The sequence below is a fragment of the Triticum dicoccoides genome, chromosome 5B (genome assembly GCF_002162155.2).
Source record: "Triticum dicoccoides isolate Atlit2015 ecotype Zavitan chromosome 5B, WEW_v2.0, whole genome shotgun sequence".
Lineage (NCBI taxonomy): Eukaryota > Viridiplantae > Streptophyta > Magnoliopsida > Poales > Poaceae > Triticum > Triticum dicoccoides.
This window is the reverse complement of record NC_041389.1, coordinates 12,945,354-12,958,094: the sequence shown is the minus strand read 5'-3', so window position 1 is coordinate 12,958,094 and position 12,741 is coordinate 12,945,354. Positions and strand designations below refer to the sequence as shown.

Below are 12,741 nucleotides of genomic sequence, written 5' to 3'. Positions count from 1 at the left end.
TATCAACAAAAAAATGTATATAAACAATCCCATTTGAATGCACCACTACTCTTCCATTCAAAATAAATTCATTTGCATTTAAATCTTTTAAAAATTCTAAGAAAAAACTTTTGGATTAAACAATTTCACCATCTGTATATCCCACTAAAAACACTTACATCATTCCTCTTCCACGCCGATGATAATGCCAAGATGAAGGAGAAGCCATCAAAGGACATCCCGACGATTTTCTCAACTTTATAGTATGTCTGGGCACTAACAATCCTTTTTTTAAGTGCGGACACAGAGCGTACGTGTTTTTTTAAGATAAAGAGTGAATTTTTCTTGCTTTCCAAACCTTCATGCTTTTAAATATGTTCACGCTTTTTTTTAATGCACAAAACTCCAAAAAAATTACTCCGAAAAGCGATAACATTATTAACTTATTACCGATGTTTATCAAAACTGGATATAAGATATGGCCCGTACTGTCATACGGAGCAGGTTTTACGATATTTTTAGCCCGTTGCAACGCACGGGCATCTGTACTAGTCATTACTAACATTTTTTGAATTCATGAACACATTTTGAAAATATGATTTTTTTTGTGAACAATTTGGAAAGTGAAATTCCCAAACATTTTTAAAATTTCTGTACAAAAATTCAGAGGCGAACATTTTTTGAATTCATGAACACATTTTGAAAACATGCTTTTTTTTGTGAACAATTTGGATAGTGAAATTCCCGAACATTTTTTGAAATTTGTGAACAGTAATTGAAAGGCGAACATTTATTAAAATTCCCTGAACAATTTTTGAATTCACGAACACATTTTGAAAACATGATTTTTCTTCGTGAACAATTTGGAAAGTGAAATTCCTGAACATTTTTTGAAATTTGTCAACAAAAATTCAAAGATGAACATTTTATGAAATAACCTGAACAATTTTTGTATTCACAAACACATTTTGAAAACATGATTCTTTTGGTGAAAAATTTGGAAAGTGAAATTCCCGAACATTTTTTGAAATTTTTGAACAAAAATTCAAAGGAGAACATTTTTTGAAATTCCATGAACAATTTTTGACTTCACAAACACATTTTGAAAACATGATTGTTTTTTGTGAACAATTTGGAAAGTGAAATTCCCGAACATTTTTTGAAATTTGTGAACAAATATTCAAAGGCGAACATTTTTTGTAATTCCCTGAACAATTTTTGAATTCACGGACACATTTTTTAAACATGATTATTTTGTGAACAATTTGGAAAGTGAAATTCCTGAACATTATTTAAATTAATGAACAAAAAATTGAAAGGCGGACATTTTTAAATTCCTAGAATTCATTTTGAATTTGCGAACAAATCTTCAAACATGAGCAATTTTTTATATTTGCAAACAAATTTTAAAAGTGGGAACATCTTTTGAAATTCCCGAACATTATCTAAATTTTTGAATTTGTGAACACATTTTGAGAATGGGAACATTTTTGAATTTATGAACAAAATTTTGAAAACAGAAATTTTCTAAATTTTTGAGTATTTTCTGAAAATCTCGAACAAAATATTCGGAAATCGGGACTTTTCCCTGAAATTCCAAACATTTTTGAAAATTGTGAACGAAAAAAGAGAGACAACCTTTTGAATTCTGAAGAATATTTGATATTTCAAATTATTTTAAAAAAAGATTAAAAAAATTAAAAAAAGAGGAAATGAAAACGGGAAAGAAGAAAAGGAAACTGGAAAAACAGAAAACAGAAAACCTGAAAATCGGGAGAAAAGAAGTTCCAAACTGAAACGAACGAACTGTGTAAATGGGCTGGCCCAGTCGATTCGTTAGTGCGCCTCCCCCTGTGCGAAACGCCGACAATTTGCCGCAAAGTGCGACAAATAGGGATTTCCACCAAACACCTCTTAAGTCAGTTGGCTGGATAATAACGACGTCTGTGTCGAAGGCGAGACCAGGGTGAGTTTGAGCTTATCGCTATCGCGTCCCCGGGTGTTTCAGGGTGGACTGTGGCAGGAAAAGTTCCGCGGTTCCATGCGCATGACGACGAAGACGGCTGGCCGAGTCATACCGCATGATGCCACTGCAAGGCTCGGTGCTTCCATCTGACAGGCGAGAAACACAAGACTCAGAGGAGATCCTTACCGGAGTGACCTTCTGTAACGACCAAAGAAGAAAACCGGGCTTGGTTAATACGAGACTTGCATGAATGGAATGCGCCCCATGGTCCGAGTAATGGTCTCCCGTACGAACATTGCTTCAAGAGTAGTGGGAAATATGAGGCAGTGGTTAAGAAAATTGTAGCACTGATATCTTCCTTCACCCTTTGTAACTTTGTCCATGAAAAATGAGGCTCAAACTATGAAGCCCACAATTTAGCTAGGTTTGCATCTTCTCTAGATCATCGTAGAGGCACCTGGCTTGGTTTACCTTATGATACAATTTGTATTCCTACGATCATCAATCAATAAAACCTAACGGATTGTGCTAAAAAAGAGTAACATTGACCTGATTCAATCTCAGAAGCAGTGACCCTTTTAGCATTGAGTCGTCCGGACGCTCGGAACAATTAGCGATTTGGGCTGTTGATGATTATATCAGACGGCTGAGAACGCTAAATCATAGTGGAGGGCGTAGGTGGCTAAGTATTACTAAAAACTGTTTAGAGGCCATGTAATGTTTAGGGGCTAGCTGGAGGTGCTCTTAGTTTTTCTTGGGCGTGGCTATATGCTGCTTAGTGCGAGACCGAGCGTACATGCACGTCTGCTTTCCCTACTAATGGGTCGGCCCAAGTAGCTTTCCTCTATTTTCTTATTCATTCTTTTTTGTCTTTTGTTTTCTTTATATATATGTTAGAAAAATATTCTAAATGCACATTTTTCAGAAATTTAATTGGATGAAAAATATCAAAAAGGGTGAATTATAAAAATATTAACATGGTGTAAAAATTGTTAGCTTAATGTTTAAAAAAATGTTGATAGCATTCGAAAAATTATTGTGAGAAAAAAATGTTCACATGTTTCCAAAAAGTGTATGCGACATTATACAAACATGTTAACCATGTATTTATAAAATTATAAACATATATAGAAAAATGTTCCTGATGTATATGAAATGTACAAGGTGTATAAAAAAATAGACATCAAAACATATATCTAAATTTTTTTATCACTTAAAAAATATTAGACGTTTATAAAAATGTTCTTGATGTACACAAAAAATCTACCCCGTGTATGGATAAAGATAGATATTAAAACATATATTTGAAAAAAAAATATCATGTATAAAAATATTTCTGATGTATACGAAAAATCGACAACAGAAAAATGTATGAATGAAAATATATATTTAAAACATGTTAATTATGTATTTGAAAGATGTTAAACATGAATAAACAAAATTCTTATTGTATACAATAATTGTATGATGTATATAAAGAAGTACACATGTATTTTCAAAAAAGAAAGAAAACAAAAGAAGAAAAATATAAAAAAGAAAAACGAACATAAATAAACAGTGAAGACTAGAACCCAAACAGAAAAACAATGAAAACTATAAAGAAACCACACAGCTGAAAAAGTAAGAGAAAGCCTTGTGAAAATGAAAAACCCTAATGATAAACATAAAGAAAAACACGGAAAAGGGGAAAAAGAAAATAAAAAATTGAAAACCAAAGAAAGGCGATGAAAGTTGTATGAAAAACACATAGAAAAAGAAAGAAAAGAAAATTCAGTTAAAACTAAAGAAAACCAATAAAATCATAAAGGAAAACAGAAAGAGAAAATGAAGAAAAATCAGACCACTTTAGCTAGTGTACAATAGAAGAAGATAAAAAGGCAAAATGAGTGAGCGAACACAGCGACCGAACAAGCAAAACACACCAAGCGGGCATCATAGAATAGCACACTTTAATGAGAGATGTGAGCAAGAGGCTTGAAGAAAATTTATATTTTCAAAATCATATAAAGCAAGTCAAGAAATGAAACATCCATGGGTATTTTAACCTGAGTATGTGGGGAAAAGTAGAATGTTTAATGGATAAGCAGGCGACCCCTTTCAACAACCTGTTCCAATATTATGGGCGTTCTACTAGACCCTACTTTCTTGTTACACAACACAACTCGGGTGTGAACTGAGCGTAGCTCAGGTGATGAGGTTTCTTGTGGTGGAACTGACCCACCAGGATTCAAGTCCCAGACTTGATATTGATGGTCACATTTTTCTAAATTTCTTTCAGGCCTTCCGACGATGTGCGTTCAATAAGATGATACATTACTGTCGACTACGAAGCTGTTTGTGACGACTTTGTGAATCTCAAAATGATGTGCCGATTCAGTATCTCAAGGGTGCTCATAAAGGTAGGGTGTGCGTATTTGCGTTCATATAATTGAGTGTATGTGCGTGTATGCGAACATCTGCATTTGTACCTTGTTAAAAAAACTCGAGTCAAGAGAGAGCTACATCTCGTAGTAGGCAAGATGCACTGACGTTTTTTCCCTGCGCTGCGCAAGATGTAGTGGGCTTGCTTGGGCCGAAACCGGGCGAAACAAAACCAGCATTGCACTGGCGGTTTTTTGCCTAAATTTCCCTGGAAAAAAAGGCAGTCCCAGCTTGTAAAGCCTTTTGTAGCGAGAGACACGGCGTCCCCCGGGGCAGCGCCGCCGCCGCCGCCGCCGCCGCCGACGTGGGGTTGAGACGCCACAGCCAGGATGCGGGGCCTGACGCGGGCCGGAAAGCGCGCCAGTGAGATGGCCTTCAACGCCGGCGGCGGAGCCATCAACTGGTTCCCCGGCCACATGGCTGCCGCCTCACGCGCCATCCGCGACCGCCTCAAGCTCGCCGACCTCGTCATCGAGGTCCGCGACGCCCGCGTAAGCCCCCACCCCCACCCGCTCGCCTCCCATTACTCACGGCTATCCTGTTTCGGAAATGCCTCGCGTTGGTCACAAGGGAGGCAGGTTCCTGCTGCACGTAGGGTGTTCGATGAAATGGCTTTCCTACAGCGCCATCTTTTATTATGTCCTTCTTGCGTGCAACTAAACACATTTTGAAACCGAACATAAGGTCTCACTTCTTACTTTGTTACAAGTATGTAATGAATAATCAAGATGCCCGCCAAAGAAAATGTAGCAGCATCTACAAAGTTGACAAAATGTGCTTCATGCATTGTCATCATTCTAACTGCCTATTTGATGAGTGTTTGTTTGCCTCTTGTGATTCTGTTCCTCTGTGGATTACTTTCTTGCAACTGATGTAACTTATGATCAGATTCCGTTATCCTCAGCGAACGAAGACCTTCAGCCGGTGCTTGCAGCTAAGAGGCGTATCCTTGCTCTAAACAAGAAAGATCTAGCGAATCCCAATATAATGAATGTAAGCACCTATCTAGTTTGGCCAGCCTCCTCAGGCTGGAAGCACTATCTCTTGTTGAAACATTCATGAGATTTAATCCTGTTAGCATGCGCAATGAGATTTGGTGCTGATGCTGATACTCACAAGATCTTGTTTACCCCAATATGCAGATGTGGCTTGACCATTTTCAGTCATGTAAGCAAGATTGCATCTCATTAAATGCACATAGCAGCAACTCTATTAATCAGGTTAGCTAACTGTTACTGTCATGTTTATCCATTTTTCTTTGTGTAAACCTCACATGATATCTTCTGTATTACACTGAAAGCATCAATCAGATGTTAAAGCTCTGAAACTATTTGCAACTTTGAGAGCGGGGTTCATTTACCTAATTAGTAATTGTAGGGGTAACTGGCCGCTAGACGCCTAGGCCACTTGCTGAAATTCTGTATTCTGCGCTGGTAAAGGTCATTCATAACCAGAGCCTTCCACTACCAGGGATTCTACTACAATTCTAAACTTAACCTACTAGGACATGAGCTGGCTTAAAACTTAATAGGACACATGATGACTGAACCTTCATAGTAACTCCCGGATCAATAGGAATATCAATTGAAGTAGGTTTGTACTAGAATTCAGACTTATGGAACTGTTTCTTGTATGTTATTAACTGGATTTTGGTATCTTTTTCGTTTCATTTGACTCAACCTCAGTTTGGCTCTGTAAGTATTTCAAGTTTTTAACTGCGCTGGCCTAGATGATGATTTGCTTCATTTAGTCCTAAGTGTAGGTTTTAAGTGTTTAAGACATCTAATGTTTTCTTCTGTAACTGACAGCTGCTTGGGCTTGTGGAGTTGAAACTAAGGGAAGCAATCTTGAAAGAGCCCACACTTCTTGTTATGGTAGTTGGTGTCCCCAATGTTGGAAAGTCTGCACTCATTAATTCCATTCATAGAATTGCCAATTCTAGATTTCCAGGTATGACCAATATAACAGAAACTAGTGTAAAGCCCACACTTTGCTGCAGGTATTATTAGATTGTTTTAGTTAGTTTATTCTGAAATATTTATATATAAAATTTGTATTTTTAAGCATAGAGTTGCAAAGTTCAAATGTTGTTGAAGTGCATAACCAAATTGAAATGCTAAATTTTGGTACATTAGTTTTCTGGCACAGTTAAGACAGTTTCAATGGTGGCATCTTTTGGGAAGTTACAAAGTGAATTTTTCTAATGTGGTAATCTAAAAAATATTATGTTTCTTTTCAATCTTTTTCTAATATGTTTTTCTGCGAAGAAAGATCATTTCACAAAGGGACGTGTCTTTGCACGAAGAGACGTCTTTTCACCAACTGACGTGTCTTTCCATGAAGAAACACCTTTTCACCGAGGGACATGTCTTTTAACAAAGAGATACCATTTCATCAAGGGATGTGTTATTTGACCAAAAGACAAGGCTATTTGTAGGTCTTAACTGTTTAGATTTAACTGACTTGATTGACCCTCAATATAATCCAATGACTGGTCTTTTTAGGGTGATGTGGCTTAATGTGGGTGCTGCATTAATAGTCAGTTTTAGAATAAAGAGGGATATTGTTTATTTCCTTGGTTATCCATGTTTGTTGTTGCTCTATTCCCAGTGAACGATAAGATGAAGCGGGCTAGAGTTGGACCTCTCCCTGGAGTTACACAAGACATTGCAGGATATAAGGTGAGGCTCTAAGGTTAATGGCACGACTGAATTTGTTAATTTATTTTTTCCAGAAGCTCATTATCACTGCACTAGATACTAGGAAAAACAACAGACATCACATGTTAACCTGACTGCTTTGTCAGTTATATTATGCACATGAATGACTGCCCAGTTGAGTCATATTTGAGTACCTTTTTGTTTGTTACTTCATGTTATTCACGCATATTCAATACTAGATGTAGTATTCAATGCAAATAGGCACACATCCATGGATATGGACTAGCTGCTGGGAGCTTGGAATCTTTTTCCCTCTTATTCCTACTAGGAAGATACAAACTATGTTTTAACTTCAAGTTTTTAATTATAGTTAGTTTATATATACTGGCAAGTCTTGCTTTGCAGCTCTATCTGGCAACTAAATTAGTTACCTATGTGCCTTGAAGCTCACAAAATAGAAGATCTTAGTCACGGCACATATGCACAATCTTAGCTAAGATTTGGGGACAGCATAAAAACAAAGACACATGAGAAAATAGATGCCAGGAATTGCCTTTTTTTACTTCTGTGATCTCAATTCTCTTCGTTCTGCGTACATTTTAAACATATCCATACGACGGGCAACTTGGGCATGCAACCCACAACCTGGTACAATTCATTTAGGGCATGTTTAGTTGACTTCCATGCTGTACCCCACCTTTGTGCTACAAGTGTGGCAAGGCAGCAAAATTGGTTGCACACTTGTGGCAGAAGTTGGCTAGCAAATGACTATGAAAAGTGGGGTAAGAGGCTAAGAAAGTGTGTTGTGGCTGCGACCAAACACTTGCCTAACTTGTCTGCCTAACATTTGGCAAAGTGTGTCCTTGGCCCATATGCCATATGTGCCCCTGTCATCGCGCTCGGCTGGTAATTATTTCATTTAACCCCGACTCCATTCTCTTTCACGAAAACAATCAGCTCAGTAAATTTTCAACTGTCCACACATGGAACTGCTGTGCCAGTGACCCTTTATTCAAGTGAGTGCATTTGTAGAAGTACGAGCCATTTCTAGGACAGTGCCCTGTTGTTTGGTCTCTTCTGTTATGATTAACTGAGTTCATTAAACAATGCAATGTTTTTTTGATAGATTGCAAGCCAGCCGAGCATCTACGTGCTTGATACACCAGGTGTTCTAGTGCCAAGCATTCCAGACATGGAAACAGGTCTAAAGCTTGCTCTGACAGGTTAGATTCTTATTCTGTACTGTCCTTTTCTCTGTGCCAACAATTATCTGAAGAGCAAGATTATTGGCATGCCTTCCTCGTAATGATTATCATGGTTTGTTTACTAGTTTTACTCTCCTCTGATATTTGGATTTTTCACATACTTGTACTGCCACATTGTAATATTGTACTTTTCTGTTTATGTACAGGAGCTGTTAAAGATTCGGTGGTTGGAGAGGAGCGTATAGCCAAATATTTATTATCTCTTCTTAATATTAGAAAAACCCCTCTACATTGGGAGCGATTGCTACACAGAAGAGAAGAATTCGATGAAGATCCAGATGACAGTTGTGAAAAAGGGTCTAGAGGTTCACTGCAGAGGAGGCAGCGTTTTAACAATTCCGATGCCTTGTATGTTCAGGTACTGGCTCTTATCAGAAAATGCACGGCATGAGCCAATTAAGTGGGCATGTCTCTCCAAACCCATATCCAGGTGCTATCATGCAAACTTTTCTTGTGTGCCATCAGCTGACATTAGGATGTATTAGATATATGAGGGTTTGAGGATCACATGGATGGTTATTTTGAAAATAATAATAACTCAGGATACTTACAATCGGTGTGATCCTTCCACCTGAAGTTTTTTAAATCAGATGCACTGGATTAGCATGAAATGGGTATGGTTCACATGTGATGTGAGCTTGCATTATTTGTAGCTTCAAGTCATGGTTTTTTTTTTCATTAGATGCCACCCTCTTTGTTAATTGCTCTGTTGCACTCTATGCAGCTAGCTTGTCAGTAACTGACATGGTAGTTATAAAGTAATTGTGAAGTGCTGGTGATTGATATCGCTAACCTGCTAGGTATACATTTATCTTTATCTTCATTTCTCTGCTAGCTGGGGCTAGCATTAGGCAAAGTTGTGTCATTAGCAAACATTACACATCCATCTAGTTTTTGTTAGTTTGTTTTCTGTCATACTCTGTTTTGAACTCTGCAAATTAAACAGTCAGCTTGGAGGTTTGCTCAGATTGTGTGTAGCAAAGTCGGATTTCAGCCAATTTTGTGTGGTTTTGCTGGCAACAAGTCCAATAGTGAATTTATTCACAAAATAAATTCTTCGCCATAGAATATCTATTCTGGCATGTCTATGTTACTATACATTAATGCTAGACTGTTGACATTTTATGTACCCACAATTCATTGCTTCGGTCATTTGACACTGCTGTATCATGGCCTAGTGTCTTGCAAAATTGTTCGAAATAATGATAACTTTGTCGTGCAAACTAGTATAGTACCATGGCAGAAGTTGATAATTTTGAAGCCACAATCTTTGATTCACTGCAGATTAAACTATCTGCACCAAGGTTTGCTTAAAATATGTGCGGCAAAATTGGATTTCAGCATATTTTTTGGCTGTGCTAGACTGCTAGCTAGAAGATCCGGAATCCACTGATTCCTCCAAATCTTTGGAATTACATGGTTCCAGCTCTTAGCGGAAAAAACAATCTCATCTCACCATCCACGTCTCTCACCCCCACCTAACCCACCTATCTCATCATCTCTCTCTTGCACAACGTGGTGGTGGAGATGGAAAGAACAGTGGCGGTGGGCATAGCAAAGGGAAAACAGTGGCACTCCCAGCGAGAAGGCGGTTAGCGGCGTAGGGCTAGCAGCGAAGCAAAATCAGCGGCGTCGGCTCGCAGGGCAGCGTGCAGGCGGATCGATTCATGGGCGGCGCTCCTCAGTGGCGGTGTGATGCCTGTGCGGCACTCCTCGGCAGCAGCTGCTTGTGGCGTCAGTGGCCAGGCATGAGCGGAGCAGCGACGAGCCTCGGCGGAGCAGCAGGGGAAGCCTGGGAAAGAAGCAGCTAGCACGCAGCAGCAGCACCAGAGAGTGGGAGCGGCTAGCAGAGAGAGAAGCGACAGCAGCATCGGCTAGTAGGGTGATTTGCTCTAGTGCTACAACATCAGCTAGCTGCTAGCAAGTTTCCTCCTTGTTTTCTTTTGTTTTCCCCTCACTTTATCACGTCCCATAGCATCGACCCTTGTTTTCCTGCATTCTTATAGCTGCTCTATCAGAGTTAGAATTCTGAGCATTGAAGGAAAAGAAAAAGGCTAGTCCACACTGTCCATGGTGTGGTTTATATAGTAATAAATTTTACACATGTAAAACATAGGCATCAGTATATGATTTTTCCAACAAAACGCTAGTCTTTTGTGATTTTTGCTTCTGTATGCTGGTTGGTGCATTGAAAGGTAATCTCACCCTTTTCTACACAAGAGGTGAGCTGAACCAAATTTATTCTATTCCATCTCTCGAACCAAACACTGAAATGTAACCATTCCATTGCACATAATGCCCACAACCAAGCACAGGAATGAAACCAACCCACTCCATGGAATGGAACCATGGCATTCCATTCGACTTTGTTCTCCAACAAAGCAGACCCATAATGGAGAATTTATTCGTGGATAAGAATTTAGTCGCCATGTATATCTTTTTTTTATGAGACCATGGGATATCTTTTGTTTGCATGTTTTTATTTTAGTATGATGCTAAATTATCAACTTTCTGTGTGCCTCACATAGCTTCAGGCTTGTTTTCACTCCAGCACTATTCTAGCTCGTCCTGCAAAATTGTAAGGAATAATGCCAACAGATGCTAATTTGTATTTCCTTATCTAATTTAGGGCCATGGCAGAAGTTGATAATGTGGTTTTATTGATTTGATTAATGTGTGCTCATAACATAGTTTTGGTCAAGTGTGCTGCATCCACGTGTAAAACCCACCATATTAGTTAGTGCAATTCTATCTATCTATCTATCCTACCACAGCAGTTATCATGCAATGCTGTAGTGCATTGCGCTGATGTGTGTCACTATAGTTCCTGTGTTGTGTACACCTCGGCATACAAGACATTAATAGTGGTTGAGATCCAAAAGGGCCCATATCCAGGTAGATGAGTCCTGCAGCACACTTTGTGCTAGTTGAACTCCCACCATGTGATTATGTCTATCTGCCATATCTTGTTAATTATTCTAATTAAATATAATTGAACTGTAAAATAGTACATTTTGTTGACTTGCCAATTATTTTCATGTATTTCTCTTTTTTTGCTCAGTCCTTTGTGTTCCCACTTGTTTGCTTCATCATTTCTGCTTGTGTGTCAGAGTTGATTTTGTGACTCGTCTTCAAGATAGCACAGGATAATAAACTTACACAGAACTTCCCACTATCATTTTTCTGTCCAATCAAAAGCTGCTCGTTGTTCATTGTTATTATGCATATACTATTCGTACGGTGCAAATTGCACATTTAACCTTAAAAAAAAAACTTACTGTGCCCATGATACTGTGGTAATCAATGGTTTCCTCCCAAGTCATCTATTTCCTATAGGAGTTAACAACCTCATCCTCCTGTTACAGGACTTGGTGATAGAGGTCCAGAGAACGCTGTGCAGTACAGCCATGGAATTCACAGGCAACCTCGATGAAGATAACGAGCTGGAAAGTCTAATTGACTCACAGCTTGTTGCCCTTCGAAAGGTGTTCAGAATACCCCACAAACCGCTTGATGAATCACATGGCCCGGCCTCCAAGAAGTTATTGACTCTTTTCCGATCGGGGAAGCTCGGCCCGTTCATCCTCGACGACCTTCCTGGCCAGCAGTGAAGGGGAAGATTCACTTGCCTTTGAGTGCCAGGTGATTGCAATCTTCCAGGAATAGTTTTGTTGTGAAGTAATGCAAATGTGTCACAATGTTCAGCACCACTCATAGATAACTAGAAGCAGACGTGTGCCTTGCTGCGCAGATTCCCTTGTAGGGTTTCTCCGCTTGCCTCTTATTTGGTGGTGGGCTCTTTGCCTATGTGGATTGGGTGCTCTTTCTTTCTTTTTTTCCCTGTGTTCTTTTCGTCCCCTTTCTCCCGAGATTTTGGTGGAAGTGGTTGTGCAAGGTCTTTAGGAAACTTTACGCACGTAGGGGAACCGATTTTGCATCATCAGCAGGTGGGTTCCTTGGACCGTCGGTGGGGCACCAATACGTACAACCCGTAGGCAGCAAGAATGATGCAGCAACAGATTTGCTAATCAACCTATTTTCGGTATATATGTAAAGAGAAGTCTGCTAGTAGTAACTCTTTATGATTGATTAGAGTAGCCATGGTAAGCTGAAAAAGGTTTTGGATCTCCTGATGCTGTGAATTTCACTCATGATGCAAGCTAGAAATGTTTTGGATCTCTTGAATATGAGACTGAAAGACTAAGCAAACTAGCCTAAACTACTGCTGTACACGCCGTGCAAAGAGTCCGGAGGCCCCCTTCCCCCGACAACTTGAGGTCGTAATCGGAGGAGAGCCATGGCAGATGACACTAGCAAAATGGGGGTGACTAGTAGCACAGCGGTTTGGCCACTTCCTATCTGCATGTTTTTTTTGTGTGTGTGGTTTGCGACTTTGTGTTATCTTTTCTAACTCTATGAAACATATTTATGCTTTGTCATCTTACAGTTA

At 39.1% G+C, this 12,741-nt stretch overlaps 1 protein-coding gene across 1 annotated transcript; it reads left to right on the top strand.

Annotated features, from left to right (window-relative positions):
- Positions 1-4,580: 4,580 nt before the first annotated feature.
- On the top strand, positions 4,581-12,469 carry LOC119307064 (short integuments 2, mitochondrial-like). The gene is made up of 8 exons (XM_037583148.1): positions 4,581-4,857; positions 5,255-5,359; positions 5,509-5,586; positions 6,175-6,316; positions 6,977-7,047; positions 8,153-8,249; positions 8,438-8,649; positions 11,657-12,469. The coding sequence occupies exons 1-8, from the start codon at positions 4,696-4,698 to the stop codon at positions 11,900-11,902; spliced, it is 1,113 nt and encodes a 370-aa protein (XP_037439045.1). The 5' UTR covers positions 4,581-4,695; the 3' UTR covers positions 11,903-12,469.
- Positions 12,470-12,741: the final 272 nt, after the last annotated feature.